The sequence below is a fragment of the Sciurus carolinensis genome, chromosome 2 (genome assembly GCF_902686445.1).
Source record: "Sciurus carolinensis chromosome 2, mSciCar1.2, whole genome shotgun sequence".
Classification (NCBI taxonomy): Eukaryota; Metazoa; Chordata; class Mammalia; order Rodentia; family Sciuridae; genus Sciurus; species Sciurus carolinensis.
In genome coordinates, this window is record NC_062214.1 from 70764214 (window position 1) to 70776819 (window position 12606).

The 12606-nt window shown below is 52.6% G+C and overlaps 1 protein-coding gene across 1 annotated transcript in view; it reads left to right on the forward strand.

Moving 5' to 3' along the window:
• The first annotated feature begins 1780 nt into the window (after positions 1-1780).
• Klf13 (KLF transcription factor 13) overlaps positions 1781-12606 on the forward strand; it is a 42643-nt gene continuing 31817 nt past the window's right edge. Inside the window, exon 1 of the mRNA XM_047539964.1 lies at positions 1781-2848. Coding sequence (XP_047395920.1) covers positions 2269-2848 — 580 coding nt within the window. The 5' untranslated portion in view covers positions 1781-2268. The remainder of the gene's footprint in view (positions 2849-12606) is intronic.

Below are 12606 nucleotides of genomic sequence, written 5' to 3' on the forward strand. Positions count from 1 at the left end.
TGTGACTTCATTAGGCTCCTTCCTAATGAAGAAGTGACTGAGACATGTGGTGAGAATAGAGGAACATTCTGAATCATTACTTGGTCAGGACACAAGTCTCTTAAATGTCATCAACACAATCTGCCTGGGAGGAAGATGACTACTTTCTGCCAAGCAGAGACCCTCCTACAGGGACTTGAGCCAGCTTAACAAGCTTTGTAGTCTCCCCTGAGGGCAGCAACTCAGTCAGTGAGAGGGAATTTCAGGGTTTTAGTTACAGATACCCAAAATGCTCAAATGTTGACACAAATTTACAATCCACCACAATATGCAAACCAGAATGGCTTAATTTCCCCCTTGGTTACCTGGAAATCGAAGTCTTTCCTACCTATGCTCCAAATTAATTCCGAGCGAGAAAATGCTCGCTCTTAATTCCCAGCCTCTCTACTCTGGTCCACTGGGGTTCAATGCCTGAGTGATCCTCACTTTCCGAACTCCTGTTGGAATTCAGCACAGATGCCTGTCTTGTTCCAAGGCTGTTAAGCCCAATGAACGAGTGGTTGCAGACCTCTGGGCTCAAAGTTCCCAGGTCAGGGGCCAGGAGTTGCCACGGAGGGTCTGGTGAGGGTAACGCTGTGAGGGGTATGTTAAACACGTTTCCAAGGCAGGAAATTATGCACCAGTCTCTTCGCTGATGGTCCAGACCTGGAGTTTGGGGTTGGGGGGCGCCTGCAGTTAAAGTCAAGGGCAAGTTGGTCTGTTCCAGGTAGGGACGCTGCCAGAGGGGTATAGTCCAGCATTTCCTTAGGGCGGTCGAGTGGAAGGGTGGGGCGGTGTGGGCGGGGTCCTAGCAGCTGGTGGCTTTTGAAGCTTTCCCGACCGCGGTGGGAGAGGGGCAGCCTAGAGAAGTTGGCAGCGGGCCTAGAGCGGGAGGGGGAAGAAGGGGCCCCACGTTCCCTGTACTGCAGCGCCCGCTTCCCGGGCACGTGGTTCACTCCTGTAAGCACAGGCCACGGTGGGCACATCACCCGGCTGCCAGATTAATCGTCGGACCGGAGCCAGTCCTGCTCCAGATGAGGCGGGCTCAAAGGCAGTGGGGCGGCACCCTATGTCCCTGGCTCCCGGAACGAGTCGGGGGAACGCCTGGTTCCTCTCGCGTGAGAAGTCCAGTTCTATTCGTGACCTTGCTCTGGCCAGGGCTGAGCTGAAGCGCAACAGGAAAAGAGCGAGGTGGCGGCCAGAGGCCTGAAGTTCTAGGCGCGGCCACCTGGGAAACCGACAGCGTTGAGGTGCAGCGCGATAGAGTTCCGCCCCTAAGCGAGGGCAGCAGCCCAGTGCCCGGCCTCAACAGACACGCCTCCTCGCCAGCGCCCCTCACGGGCACGGCTGGAGGGACAAAGGGGTGTACTCCAGAGCGCTCCACCGCGGGGCTCAAGGTTGTCATCGCACAAAAGCTCTGGCAGGGAAAAGCCGGCCGGGTTCCCCGCTGAGGCGGGTACAGACAGCGGCCCCGCGCGGTTACACCCAGACCCGCCATCCTCGAACGTCGTGCGTCAGCGTGCCCCTTGCTGGGCTCTAATTTCCGCCCCTCCTCCCGCCCGCCAAGGGGACACGCCCATTGGCGCGCGCAGGACCTGCGGACGAGTGAGTCCCTTTAGAAGCCTGGATTGGCCTGACCCGGTATTCGCCAGCCAATGGCGTTCATCCCTGCTCTCGGCCACGCCCCCACCTCAGAGGCGAGCGCGCGACCGCTCGGTCCCGCCGGTGCGCGCGCCAGGTTCCCCGCCCCCTCCGCGCGCGCAGCTCCCTGCGGCCGCTGCCGCCTGTAACCTGCGCCGCCAGGATGTGGCTGGGGGCTGACGTCGGGTCCAGATGTGGCCCCAGCCCCGCCCACCCCCGAGGCCGGGCCGCCCACACCGAGCTGCGGCGCGCACAGCGGCTGTCCCGACTGCCACAATGCGCGGCGAAGCTGTGCCCGCGACTTGACGCGGTCGTCCCTAACGTCGCCACTCGACATCCTTAGGACAGGCCGCTCCTGACGCCGCGCCGGGACCCTACTCGCCCACGCCCCCCATGCGCTCACTCTCCGGTGCCGGGCCGGGCGGACGCGGAGCCGCGCGGGTGACGGCAGAGGCGGCTGCGCGCCCAGCCTAGCCCAGCCCAGCCGGAGGAGAGGGCGCGCCGCGCCCCCGCCCCCCGCCCGCTCTCCGGAGGCCGTGGGTGCGGATGCGCCGCTGACGACTCGTAGCGACTAGCACTGCCGCCCGCCCGCCGGCCGGAGCCCGCAGCATGGCAGCCGCCGCCTATGTGGACCACTTCGCCGCCGAGTGCCTCGTGTCCATGTCCAGTCGTGCAGTCGTGCATGGACCGCGAGAGGGACCGGAGCCCCGGCCCGAGGGCGCGGCCAGCGCCGCCGCCACCCCCACACTGCCCCGCGTTGAGGAGCGCCGCGACGGCAAGGACAGCGCCTCGCTCTTCGTGGTGGCGCGGATCCTAGCGGACCTCAACCAACAAGCGCCAGCGCCCGCCCCAGCGGAGCGCAGAGAGGGCGCCGCTGCCCGGAAGGCGAGGACCCCCTGCCGGCTACCGCCCGCGCCGCCGCCTGTTTCCGAACCCGCCTCGCCCGGTGAAGGCGCGGCAGCCGCGCCCCCTAGCCCAGCGTGGAGCGAGACCGAGGCGGGACTGGAGCCTGAGCGGGAGCCGGGACCCGCGGGGAGCGGCGAGTCCGGCCTCAGACAAAGGGGCCGGCGGGGCCGAAGTCGCGCCGACCTCGAGTCCCCGCAGAGAAAGCACAAGTGCCACTACGCGGGCTGTGAGAAAGTTTATGGGAAATCTTCGCACCTCAAGGCGCACCTGAGAACTCACACAGGTCAGTGGGGCGGCCGGGCGCCAGGAGCGCGCGATCAGGGGACGGCGCGGGCGGTCCAGCCACGCCCCCGGAGCTACCCGCCGGGCGCAAGGGGAGGGCCGGGCGCAGGGAACGGTCGGGCGGAGGACGATCGGGGCCTCGCCCCTTCCCTCAACTCTCAGTCCTGGGGCCGGCCTCACGCGCCGCGTGAGGCGGTCGGGTCTCTAGGAGCCGGCGCCCGCCCGGCGACCGCGCCCCCGCCGGGCACGCCCCCTCCCGGGCTCACTCGGGCGGGGCCACGGGGGTGGATGTCGTCATCCGGGCTGGGGGCGGCGACCCCACCCAGGCCTGGGGACTACGCGGGCAGGTGCGCACGGATTGGGTGGGGGCAGCAGGCGTCACTAGTGTGGGTGGGCAGCCGGGGCGCCCGGGAACTGAGGGAGGGTGATATCTTACCGGTCCCTCATTTTCCCCTCCCCCGCCCACCGGGCACGCGCTGGGAAGGGGCGGGGGTAGGGACCAGCCCAGGCGCGCGTTGGGCGAAGTTCACGCGGGGACAGAGTTTCCTTCAGCCACTCGGCACATTCTTCGCTCTCCTCTTCCTGTAATTTTTCTAGCGTTCTAAGGTTTAATTTGTAGTAACCAGAGCCCGCGGCTGCACTGGCGGACGCGGGGGGCGGTCCGGGTTAGGAGTTCCCCGCCCGCGGCTCTTTGTGGGAGCCCCCGCCCATCCGGCTAGCGGGGGCGCGCCGGGCCCGAAGGGGCTCCTCGGCTCCGCGTCGCTTTCTCTGGAAAGGAGCGCCCTGCCCACTGTCCGTCGGTCTGCGCCGCCTGTTCCCGGCTCAGCTCTCACCTGCTGGGGGCCGGATGCGGGCACGCGGCACCTGCCGGAGGACTAGAGGCCTGAGCCCGCAGCTGGGGGCCGCAAACCGCCTCTAGCCGCCACCTACCCCAGGGGAGTACTTCCCATCACTCGGGTCTGATACTTTGTAGTAGATTCCTCTGTGAAAGTTTGTTGTTTGCTTAACCCCCTTTTTGTTTCTTTGTAACACAAAGACGCAACTATTTAATGGATAGCAACTCCCCTCCCCCGGTTTGGTTTAAGATTCATCTATTTCCCTGAACTCACGCGAATTCCTCTGTGACACTTAACTCTTCCATTTTTGAGGCAGGTTCACAGCTTGAATACTTAATACCGTTACCTTGTTACCAACGGTTGTGCATTTTGTTAAGTAGTTCATATGCTGATTAAACATTAAAGCAAACAAACAAACCTGCGGCCTTCAAGACCCTAGAGCTGAAGGCCCTTATTCTCCTGGTAGATTGGGAATTGAACGACCGAGCTCTGCAAGTGTAGAGGTTGGTGTATCTCTGAACAACTTCCCCTCGAAGACTGTGCTCAGGGTTCTAGCCCTTTGCTGCAGCCGCCCCCGAACCACGTGGCTGATGATGCTGTGGAGGGTGAACGTGGAGCCATTTCTAGGCATTCGGGGTCGGAATTAATCGTGAATTGTGCGGGGGTGGGATGGGGCGGGGCTCTCAATTCGGCTTGGGAACGCTGCCGCGACGGTGGGTGTGGCCGTGGGAGGAGGGGCCAACTAGGTTCTGAAAGCCCGCGACCCGGAGTTCGGGGTAGGGGCAACACTTGGAGCGCGACTGTGGCTGAGATCTACCCGCGGATGGCTGCGAGGCCTCTGCTGGGCGGTGTACTTAATGATTGGGAAATCCTGTAGCCTCTTTTATCCGCAGCCGGCAGCACCCGGTAGCTGGCTTCTTGAATTGCGGAGGGACTAGCTCAGGGGAGAGACGGGTGGGCTGTGCTGTGAGGGCCTCTGCCCGGGGATGTTTTCCTGATTGGCTCGCCCGCTCTTTGGGGCTCTGCTGGCACGGAGCAAACGTCTAGGCTACGGAGAGGATTGGAGCCCCAAGTGCTGGGAACTTTCATTTCTGGAAATGCAGAAGCAACCCTCTTTGAGTGCCTGCGACAAAGTCTATTCTTAAGAGTAGGGAACCTGCTCTGCCTTTCAGGTGTGCTGAGATCAGAGGGAGGCCCCACCTATAGGATGAATGCAGGCGTCTGGGCCCCCTGTTGAGTGCGGGAGTTTGAAATAGTGCAGATTCTGAGGCTGAATTACTACATCATAGCTGGGAACTGCATTTACTTGGTACCCCAGGTGAAGGTGATTATGAGAGTTGCACATCCCAGGCACCTGCCTCTGGTCCAGGGCATCTCTGGGAAACCCATTTATAGCCCCTACTTGGGTGGGTGTAGAGAGCATACAGTAACTGGCCTTCATAGGGGCAGAAGGGGAAGTTGCTGGTGGAAGGAGAACGGTACAGCACACAGAAGGGAGAAGTCAGCAAGGCTGGCCCCAGGGTTGACTGAGTGGCTGGGTTCCTAGGTAGACCCTAACTCAGAGGTGGCTGTGGTTTGATTTATGGGCCATCAGAAATATTCTGTGAGGGTCTCTGGAGGCAGGGGCTGAGGTCATGCCTCATTTTCTACCTCACTAGGACTCGTCCTCCTAGGACCCATAGTGATTTCATGGCAGGGGTTGAATATTAAAACCACTTTAGCTAAGGAGGTAGGCAGCAGTTCTTTGACCAGGAATGGGTTTTTAGACCTTGTGACTTGGTGAGATCTACCCTGATCACCTGGAAAGTCTTTGGAGAAATGAGTTGGGGTGTGTGTGTGTGTGTGTGTGTGTGTGTGTGAGAGAGAGAGAGAGAGAGAGAGAGAGAGAGAGAGAGAGAGAGAAACCAACCTTTGGGAATTGCAAGGGTCAGTCTTTACTGGGGAGGGGGGCGAAACCTGCCATCCCAGGCCAGGTCTTTGGTCTACTCTGCTCCCCCACCCTCACCCCTGAACAGCTGCTTGCAAAGAACTGCCCTTCCTGGTTAGCTGTGTGATAGTGTTGTCTCCCTTTCCCACTTCCCTTGTAGTTATCCTGTCACATTTAGGTAATTGTTGATGTTAAAGCAGATGCATAGTAAAACAAATGTCTTTGCAGCGCAAGCCATTTATATAATTGGAACTTCTCAACCCAGTTTTGGGAAATTTTCTAAGTCTAACTTTGGGGAGTAGCAAGATGAGGAGCAGATTTGCTGGAGATTGAGGGCTTTTGGTGTGGAAAGAGAATTTCCAGAAGGTTAGGCCAGGCTGGGCCCTCCAGAGAGCAAATAGTTCCTTTGAACCAGCAGTGTCATGCATCTGGAGATTCCAGCTTATCTTCAGGTGGGGCCTGGTGGGCCCCTAGTGGAATGGCCACTCAGCCTTTTTTGGCAGCACTCTAAATACATTCCTACCTATTTGTTCCCATAAAGAATTGTTTTCCAAGGGACTCTGCCCTGTTTTCCCTCCAAGCACTGGGAGCCAAAACATCTGCTTGCATTCTCCACAGACTGGGCCATCTCAGCAGCTCTAGGATCGCCATGAGAAAAGTGGGTATGGTTCTGCACTCTGCTCTTCTCCTGCAGACCCTGAGAGATGCTTGTGGTCACTGCCCCTGTTTGGGTTTGGGGTGGGAAATAAAGTAAGATGGCATTCTCTCAACCATTTCCTACAATCATTTGGGAGGAATTTGTTTAAAATTTATCCTTACCCACTGAAGCAGGGATTTGATCCTGAATGATATTCTTGGGGCACGGTTTTTTGGCCTCTTCTCCAAGTGCTTTGGCCTTGCTTTCTGTTTACAAGCACACTGCAGCTCTGCTTCTTATAGCTGCTCCCTGATACAAGTATCCAGGAAAGGCAGCCTATCAGAGTAGAGGGAGACTGTGGGATGTCCTTCACCCAGTCAAAATTAAAAAAAATTAATGGCCACCACTTTGTCCAGTGACATGCCCAGGCCAGTGTCTCCTACCCCTTGTGCCTTCACTGCCGTGGGCTTCCATCAGGCCTCCCTTGTGAAACTCCTAAAATAATGCAGGAGCTGCGGACAGAATGTTTGAGCCTGTCCCCTTGCCCATTGGCCATTACTACCCTATGTTGGTATAGCCCCTTTCAGATCTTAATGGATTTGCATATATGCATCCACACAGACATTTAAACACTATGTAAATAGTCTGCCAGAAACACTGTACTGAAGGTTATACGTAGCTTTCATCCTGTTGATTACTTGGTTTCTAGATGTAGCAAATTAAAAGGTAAAAGCAGGAATATATCGATAGATGCCCAAAGTAAGGAAGGAAACACACTGGTAAGTTACTAAGTTACATGCACTTGTATAAGGGTGTGCATTTAAATATATAACTGAAGAAACCACCCAAACATAATATCAGGACAAATGTGGTGCCCTGTCGGAGGACATGTTCCTTCCTTCAGGAAAACCTGAGACCTGCCTTAGAGACCTTGTAATGAATGACATTCCTAACAGTGATTTTGAGATACCAGCACTCTGTAAAGTGTGTCTGGTTTGTGCTTTAAGAAGGCAGTTTAAATGTTTCTTAAAATTAAAACACTCAGCATTCAAAACTCATCTAAGACTTCCAGACTGCTTGCTAGGGGCAGACATTGTTCGGACTGCATTAGTTTATATGAAGTTACTTTAATCTTCAGAAGGACCCTCAGAGGCAGATACTGTTATTATTAGTAATTTTCAAGTAAGGAAACTAAGGCTCAGAAGGGTTAAGAAACAATCCCAAAGTCACACAGCAAGTGAGAATGGAATTGAGGTTTGCACCTGGACAGCTGTGTGCCTGAATTTGGTCATGCCTACTATGCCCTTTGCCATTGTCTCTGGACTTGCATTCCTGGTGATGCAGGTAAGCAGATTCCCTTCCCTAGTATTAGAAAACCACGCATTCCCCAGAACATTGTTCCCCCACAACTTTTTACTGTTTCTGAAATGCCAAGGGTGTAGTACAGTGAACATGCATATACTCTTCCCCTAGTTTTGTCCATTAATATTTTGCCACATATTTCTCCTTTCCTTCCTTCCCTTCTCTCTTCTCTCTTTAATGTATTATCTGATGTATAGACTGTATTCAGTTTTCCAAATGTCCCATAGGGGATCCAGGATCTACATTGTGTTTGGTCATTCTATCTGTTTAGTTTCCTTGAATCTAGAACAGTACATCTTTTGGTTGTTTGTTACATTGACATTTTAAGAATTGAGGCCAGTTGATCTGTAGAACATTCCACAGTCTAGATAGATCTGATTGTTTTTCTCATGTTTAGGTGCTACTTAAACAAACCACCAATAGGATACAGATAGTATTGGGCGTTTCCACTGCAGTTTAGCTGGTGTGGGGACCAGGGATGTCAACTTGTCGCCTTGTTGGATCACATGGTTAAGGTGGTGTTCACCAGATCCTCGTGGACATTTTTTCTCTTGATAATAGCCAAAGTGCTACCCACCCTGTGCACAGCCAGGTACTGTACTGGGGCAGGTGTGTACTTGTTCATCTTTAGTCACACCCTTCCAGTACCTGGTTGATCTCTGCATTATTTTCCAACCTCTTTGTGTGTGTGTGTTTGTGTGTGTGCGGTGCTGGGATTGAACCCAGGGCTTTGTGCATAGGAGGCAAATTCTCTACTAACTGAGCTATATCCCCAGCCCGTTTTCCAACTTCTTGACAGGTGTTGAGATTTTTGAGTTCTGCTTTGGAAGTCTTTATCTAAGAACAACTTCCAGGAGGCTTTGGCATTCCCTTCCTCAAATAAGGTACCTTAATTTATTTTTAAAAGTGTTTCCAGTTCTAAAGGTGGTTGGTATTGTGTTCTTGGTCAGGCCTGTGTGCCTAGACTCATCTTATTTCCAGGGGTTGTGCAGTTCTTGCTGTCACCGATACCCTTAGGTCTTGATGAGTCTCTGTATGCTTTCAAGAAAAAACACGTATAGATCTCAGTTCTGTTTTTCTTCATTTTACAATCTTACAATTTTATTCTCTTGAGAAATCAGCTTCCTTTAAAGGTGAAAATAGACCTCTTTCCAGCTTGGTGGCTCAGAGTTAGATGCTGTGCTGTGTGACAGGATGGTACAGATAGCTGCTGATACAGTCTCCAGGGCAGTAGGCTCTGAGTTCAGAAAGTTGTGGTCGCTGTTCTGGGTCAATATAATGGAGACTTAAATTCTAACATGTTACCTTTTTTGGCAGGGCTTAGACAATAGGTACTTGTTAAAAGACACAAGAAATCCTTACCCGAGCCTGAAACTGACTTTTGACTATACAGATACATGTTTATCTATACACATTTATACACATACATCTCTATGTACATGTATATATGCACATGTGTACATATACATGTATGTGTATGTAAATGTGATGCCCTGTTCATTGTTGTGTCTGAACCAAGCATCTAGACCTTCAGAAACTGTGAAACTGTGGACCTTCTGATTTCTAGTTTTGGTCCAACCAAAACCCCAGCAACTGTGGACCAGCTATTTATGAGTTAGGGTGTTGGGCAGAGGCACAGAGTTTCCTCATTTGAAATTAGGACCTTGGTAGACGTGTTCATTTGCTCTACCCCAAATCCTGACCCTAGCCCTATTTCCCGTACTGTTTTTGTTACCTGGCTCTTGTTCTGTCTCCCTCCCTGATCATGTTCCCCTTCTGCTCAGGGCTTTGCCTTCCACACCACTTGCCGTTGAGCAGTTGTCCTCAATGTGTGTTGTGGGTAGGTGGGCACAGCATGGCACCAAGGGCCAAAAACACAGACTTGACAAATCTCTGGTTCTTACCAATATTGTTCTGGACAAAGGAAACTGAGGGCATACATCCCCAGGTTTTTTTTTTTTGTGTGTGTGTGTGTGGGGGGGGGTCTATTTATTGTTCTTCTTTTTTGAAGTTCATCATACAAAAACACTTGCTAACCAGGAACTTGGCCACACTGTGTGGCCATCAGCCAGTCTGTCCCAAGGTGACCTGTTTGGAAAAGAGCTGAGGCTTGCTGCCTCAGATTAAATGTCCCTATGCTGCTGCCATAGGGGCATGACCTGCTTTACATGAGTGGGTGACCCTCGGTCACTGGGCACAGGGCACAGGCTTATCTTCTTGGAACTGTAGCCCAGGGTGCATCATGGAAGAGCTTTGCAAGACATGGTACCCCCCAAATTAAAAATCATTCACCAGGGCTGGGGTGTTACTGAGTGATAGATTGCTTGCATAGCATGCACAAGTTCCTGGGTTCCAACTCCAGCATTATACTGCACCCCCCAAAAACAAAAGAAGTCATCTCTTGCCAAAGAGCTTGTGACTCAGTTCCTGCCCTGAACTCCTGTCTCAGGGGGACCTCTGAAGGTAGAGGTCTGTCATATGTCCATCTCCGTGAAGAAGGGCCAGTTGGAAGGAAGTCTGGCAATGGCAAGAGGGTGACATGGACTCACCCTGTCTTCCACTCAGATTTACTGCACAGACTTGGGAGGGGTCAGTGAGGTGATGACTTGAACAGCGTGGTAAGTGATCAGGGACCCTGGATCTGACCTCAATCCTTTTTGGAGGGCTCATAGTCAACCTTGTGGGTATGAGCTCCTTTCATGGTCCAGAATTCCTCCCTTAGTAAGGAGAGCCTATGACCACAGTGGTGTCTCTGAGGTTTATGGCCCTTTGAGATTTTGGGGACCTTGCAGTTCTGTATGTGGGACTTCCCATCTCACTCCTGGGATGTCTGGGCAGGACAGCTGCTCTTCTTAGGGGCTAGAATCCCTGCTGGGGTTTGGTAGCATGTCCTCCCTGGAGAACTTCCAGGTGGCTTAAGAAGATCTGAGAATCATTTTCCTCAGGCCACACCTGAGTATTTGCAGGACCCAGGATATAACCAGGAATGCCCTCCTCCCATGAATTCCTTCTCTGAGCCTTTTCACTTGTCCTTTTTTATGTATAAATGCTTGCTAAAAAGAAACAGAATAAAGGGAACTTGATTTAGGGCTAGAGGTAGAAGTTAAAGTGCAAGAAAGCATTGGGAAAGTGGAAACAGAAAAGAGATGTGTGAGTCTCAGGCTGGCTCCTGGGTCCTCCAGAAGGAGGCCAGACATCTCAGACCTAGCAGATCATTGGCCTGGAGTTACTATTACTAGGAGGGTTAAAGCTGTTCTCCTAGACCCTTTGCTAGGTGAATTGTTCAGTCTTGTCTGGATTCTGTTGAGGGTCTGAGAGCTGGGGCTGAGCACCAGGGGTGTGCCTGGACATCTTTTCAACCACAAGCCCTACACATTTTCTTTAAACAAGGGATAGTAAATATGAGTTAATTACATAGTTGCCAGTCATGTGAATCTTATGAGATGTGTAAAAGTGACAGCAGACTGGTTCTTTGGCAGGCTCTCCATTGTCTTGATCTGTGTACTTGGACTCATCGGGTATTCTTGATGCAGTGCTCTTGTCTTCACCCTGACAGCCTTGTTTGGTTTGCCTACTGGTCTTTGGTGGTATCATGTCTCCTTAGGTTCCACCATCCCATTGCTTAGGTCTCCATCCTCAGAAGGATTCTCCTCATGCTTGTTTATCAGCTGCTATGTTTGTCTCCTAACACAAGTGGCATGGTGAGAGAAGGAGATGCTCACTGCAGCACCTGAAGATCCTAAGAGACACTGGCTCCCTGCAGCCCTGCATGCTGAGGCCAAGTTCCTCTAGTTTTATTGTTTTTTCCAGAGTATACCTATTTACATGCATGGCAGTTTCTTTTTTCTAAGAATGACTGCTGCTTGGCCTAAGGCACTAGGCCATTCTCTGGATGAGTCCAAGTGGCTTTGCAGATGTCACCTTTTGTCAACTTAAATGTGGTTTGAGTATTTTATGCTGTGTCCCCTTTGTTATGGGATCTGGCTGAAGGAGGCAGGCCCCTATGAGTGTTCACTGTCATGGACATTGTGCTACTATGTTGGCAAGGAGAACTGATTGTCCTAAATTACCGTTCAGACCTTAGGGTCTTACAGAATATTGGCTACTGACAGGTTGTGATTTGAAGCTACCCTAGTGATGGACAGGGCATTTTACTTTGGATGAGTTGTACCATTTTAAAGTTTACTCTTACTCTAGCCTTTAGAAAGCATCAACCTTTATTTTCCTGATCCTCCTTCTTGCTCTAAATTATGAACCAGGGTTTGAAATATGCACATTCAGTATTGTATCTGATCTTGGGATTTATTTGCATGTGTGTATTTATGCCCATTTATGCATGCATGTTTGTGTACACATATGTATGTGTGCATACATGTAAGCATGTGCATGTGTGATCAACCATGTAGCTAATATTCAGGATAGTTTTTCTTTTGGGTAAAAGCCAGTCATAAGATGTCCATCCAGGTGTGCAGACTGCAGCAGGAATGATTGTTGCTTCCAGCACCATGAACCCCAATGGAGCTGTATTACTAAAAGGCTGATACCTTGTGGTAGCAGGGAAGGCGGCTCTTCAGTCAGGACCCAGTCTTGAAGATGGAGAAGGGCCCTGGAGCTGAATCCAACAGTATTGCTCTCTGTTTCTCTGTTCTTCCTCCACAGATCAAGGGGCTCAGTGGCCTGGTATGGGGGCCTGGCCTGACCCAGAGAGTGAATGAGACTTGAGCTCTTTAACTGCCCAGCTGAGGATTCAGCCTGAGCCCTTCTTCTCTTCACCTCCTCCTCCTTCCCTGGGATCTGAGCTGTTTCTTATCTGCCTTCAGAGCTTTCTAACCCTCAGGACAAGCTGGTGGAGAAAGGGCTGCAGGAGGTAAAAGAGAGAGGATAGAGATGCCTCTCCTTTATGCTATAGGCAGCTCTGCCTAAGAGGTCCTGCAGGGGAAGCTGTGGCTTCCTCCTTTTGCCCTATGGAGACACTCTGGCACCCATTCCGTGGGGTG